The sequence below is a fragment of the Anneissia japonica genome, unplaced genomic scaffold, assembly GCF_011630105.1.
Source record: "Anneissia japonica isolate Jap-2015-1 unplaced genomic scaffold, ASM1163010v1 scaffold699_len907043_cov185, whole genome shotgun sequence".
Classification (NCBI taxonomy): Eukaryota; Metazoa; Echinodermata; class Crinoidea; order Comatulida; family Comatulidae; genus Anneissia; species Anneissia japonica.
The window spans coordinates 124,825-129,066 of record NW_022722982.1 but is presented as its reverse complement, the minus strand read 5'-3'; the positions used below and the strand labels follow the sequence as shown (position 1 = coordinate 129,066).

The window sequence follows — 4,242 nt, the reverse complement described above, 5'->3', positions numbered from 1 at the left end:
AAACAATAGTGCGCCCTCTCCCGGGGCACCGGAGTCAGCCATTGTTGGTCGATATTTACATGTGTTGGGTTCTTGCTGAATAAACGTTATAACTGTAGACTACCGTGTGTGTAATTTCATTTAAGTCTAATCTAGCCTACTGGCGCTGCTTGATGCTAGCCTAGGCTTAGGCCTACTCACACGGTACAGTAACTAGGCTAGGCCAGCCTAAGAAGACTACATGTACTTACTAAAACAGGGGCCCTGGTCTAGCCTAAACAGACGTGCAGAGGTAGAGAGCATGGGCCTAGGCCTAGCCTAAACTAAATTCTTACTACCATGTTATTAAATTAAGTTAAAATGGATGGTCAAGCTCATGCTCGAAATATTGGTATATTCATGTGCTCAGTATGTGGTCGTAAGGTGAATGATATCAATCGATTACTCCAGCACATCAGTTTAATTCATAAAAATAATCCCAATTTACATGTGACATGTAACTTTAGAAATTGTGGCTGTAGTTTTGTAAAGTTTTCTTCCTATCGTAGTCATCTTTATCGGAAACATAGAAATTTGCTAGGACTAGATGGGAACCTCATGTACCTGATGATGATGTTGAGGGGGAAGTACTTGATGCAGATTTTGAAATGGAGCTTGGTGAAGATGATGATGCCATTGGGCCTGGTGATATAGGTCTAGCAAGTTCTGAAGTATTCCAAAAGCATCTAACAATGTTCATACTGAAAACAAGAGAATGTCATATCCTCTCAAAATCTACTGTACATGACATTTTTGATAATGTAAAGTCTCTAACATCCATTTTTCTAAATAATGATGACCATAATGCTGAAGTTATGGATAATATTCACTTGTCATTTAACTTATTGAGATCTGAATACATGCTGAAGAAATATTGTATATCAGATTTGGCAATGATTGAGTCACAAGAATATGTCCTTGGAGAAGAAATTTTGAATGGAAAGAAAGTTAAGCATACTTATCAATATGTTCCTATTTTGGAGGTACTGAAAAAATATCTGGCTCAAAATGATGTTTGGACCAGCATGCATCAAGTGCAACAAGAAAAAATAAATCCTGAGTTATTGGTTGGATATACATGTGGTACTAATTGTTCCAATAATTATTTTTTTCACCATAATCCTGATGCATTGAGGATATTGTTATATGTTGATGAGTTTGAGGTAGTGAATCCTTTGGGGGCCAAGAGGGGAAAACACTTAAATTACTAGCATTTTATTATGTAGTAGAGAATGTGGAACCCAAGTACAGAAGTACTTTAAAGAATATTCATCTTGCCCTCTTGATCAGATACAAATATGTACAACAGTATGCATACAAGGACATCTTCCAGCCACTCCTCTCTGACCTTAAAATATTGGAGACTGAGGGCATTTCCTTTAATGTTAATGGACATCAATATCATCGTTTAGGTTCAGTGATAGCTATAAGTGCTGATAATTTGTCAAGCCATTCTATTGGTGGCTTTCCTTCTAACTTTACTGCCGGACGCATTTGTCGTTTCTGCATGGCTAGAAAAGAGGAAATTAATCTCCATTTTGATGAAACTTACTTTGTACCAAGGACAAGTGAAGTTCACTTGATGCTATTGCTGCCAATGAAAACAATTCCTCCATATATGGTGTTAATAGTCCATGTTCATTTGATGAATTACTGCATTTCGATGTGACTAAATGTCTTCCACCTGACATAATGCATGACCTTTTGGAAGGAATTATTCCTGCTGTTGTAATGTTAGTTTTAAGACATTTAGTTAGTGAGGGTTTATTCACTTATGAGCATGTCCACAAAAAAATGAAGGCTTTCCAATATGGGAAAAACGATATGGGAAAGAAACCAGTTGCTATATCAGTTAACACTCTCAGGAAAAATGCAAATATTGCTGGTTCAGCATCACAGAAATGGTGCTTGCTTCGTGTACTTGCATTCATAATTGGACCATTTGTCCCAGAGGGAAATGACATTTGGGAACTGTTGGGAATTGTTGAAATTCGGAGAATGAGATCGTAAACACGTTGTTGCAATGAACTATGACCATAAATACCGCAGGTGTTTAGCATCAAATCACTTTATTATGCTGTCTTACAATGCAGTTATAGCATAGTGTTCTACTGTATAAAATGGTATAGTACAGTATAGCATAGCATATATATTCAACAACTGTGTATATTCTTTCTCGATAAAAGATATAGTATATAATAATACATGAAGATCCAGTGGTAAAAAATAGTATGGACTGTCACGATCTCATGTTGTTGTCTCCCACCGATAACCAGTTCGCACGTGGCGGCATAGTAAATTATTACGCGCAGGCGTAACAACATGTCATGATGTCATGATAGGAACTGTACCTTCTCCTCAGAGAAATAACTGACATCTGTTTAGCACCAATTGTAAGAACATCTTGGCTGCCATTCTTGAAGAGATTGATAATTGATCATAATGAATTGTTTGCCCAGTTTTCACCAAACAAATTCCCATGCAAGATGCATTATTTGCTACACTATCCTAGGCTAATGCGAGAATTTGGACCGCTGCGTAATTTTTGGTGTATGAGATTTGAGGCAAAACACCAGTATTTCAAAAGATTGGCTGCTGTTGTGAGAAATTTCAAAAATGTGGCATCTTCATTGTCATCAAGGCATCAATATTTACAATGCTGGTTTTTTTCTGCAGAATCAATGCTTTACAATGAAGGTACACTTTACGATTGTAAAGAAATACAAGTTGAGAAGTTACCTTTGAAGTTACAGGATAGTCTCAATGAATGTGTACTTGAAGGTGAACAGAGAGATGAAATATTAAACCTTGTTCTGGAAAACAAAGTCTGTAACGGTTGAAGCAGTGACCTATTCAGTTGGTGATATTGTTATTTTGGATATTGTTCATGCAGAAGATATTTCTGTATTTGGTGGCGTGAAGTATGTGTTCCGAGTTAATACTGAATGGTATATTTGTACTAAGGTATACACGACGAAACATTTTAATCATCACTTTCATGCATATGAGGTGGAAATAGCAGATCAGTGGCATGTGTTTCGTGCTAACAATGGGATAGATTTCCAGCGTTTGGATTTATATAAAGTTGATGGTAAATCTATGGTGTCTGTAAAATACAGACCCTGTAAAGTCTAATTGGCTAAAATTGTCACTTTCCTTTCCACTATGGAAACACCCCATATTATTTTCTTTGTCGAATTTTTTTTTATCTTGTATCATAATCAATTTGTATCTGTCCACATGTCCAAATCCTGCACATTTTATAAAGGGGATTAAATTGTGCATAAGTTCTGTAATGCACTTAGAGACGTCTAGCAACAGGCGCTATATCATATTGAACATTATTAGTATTTATTATTATTTAGGAATTAATTGCACCCACAGTGTGGGTGTTGACTTAAAATAATGATTTTCATAGAAAAATATTCTGGCAGAATAGGTTTAAAAAAAAAATTCTTACTACTGTATAGGAACTGTTTAGGCAAAAAATAAATGAAATATACTGTACTTGCCAATTCCAATCACTTTTAATAGGCAGTAGTTTAATGCAGGCCTACTGTACAGTATGTCCCGGTAGTATAAATTGTTGGACATGTTTTTACCTCAGATTTTATTTAGCTCACAAAACAATTACTATACTGTAGCTAAGCACAAGTAATCAACTTAATTTTCTCAGGATGAATCATTATCATGTCACTTGTGGGATATTCAAGAAACCAATAAAAGTTGAGGATACCTCTACTGCCCTGCTCTGAGAAAAGGCATTAAGTAACAAAATCATAGTTTTGAGTAAATGAGCAAAACGCGTTTGAGTTTTTCCCAAGAAAAGTACATATGATTTCAAATTTGTTAAACTATGGTTTGTTTAGATATATTATTAAAAAATTTGCCACATACTTTTCATTGGTTAATTTTATTATTAAGGGGGCCAAAATGGAGATAATGCCTTTTTTCAGAGTATTTATAACTATGAATGTAGATAAATACTTTTGAAATCGGGCATTATCTGCAAAAGTGTTTATAAACATGCATTAATTATTAATTTATTGAAATGTATGTATATGAAATTTAATCTATAGATTTACACCATATATTTTATAAAAATCTTGCTCCAAAAACAAGTGAAAAACTAATATTTAAAAATATTAAAATAGTTGAAACCGCAAAATCGTCTACTGTATTTAATTTTTAAAAACCGAAGTATATGTATGAAATCCAAAGGTT

At 34.7% G+C, this 4,242-nt stretch overlaps 1 protein-coding gene across 1 annotated transcript in view; it reads left to right on the top strand.

The window, feature by feature from the left end:
• The first annotated feature begins 1,842 nt into the window (after positions 1–1,842).
• Positions 1,843–4,242, top strand: part of LOC117112066 (sterile alpha motif domain-containing protein 3-like) — a 10,560-nt gene continuing 8,160 nt past the window's right edge. The window contains exon 1 of the mRNA XM_033255122.1: positions 1,843–2,024. Coding sequence (XP_033111013.1) covers positions 1,843–2,024 — 182 coding nt within the window. The remainder of the gene's footprint in view (positions 2,025–4,242) is intronic.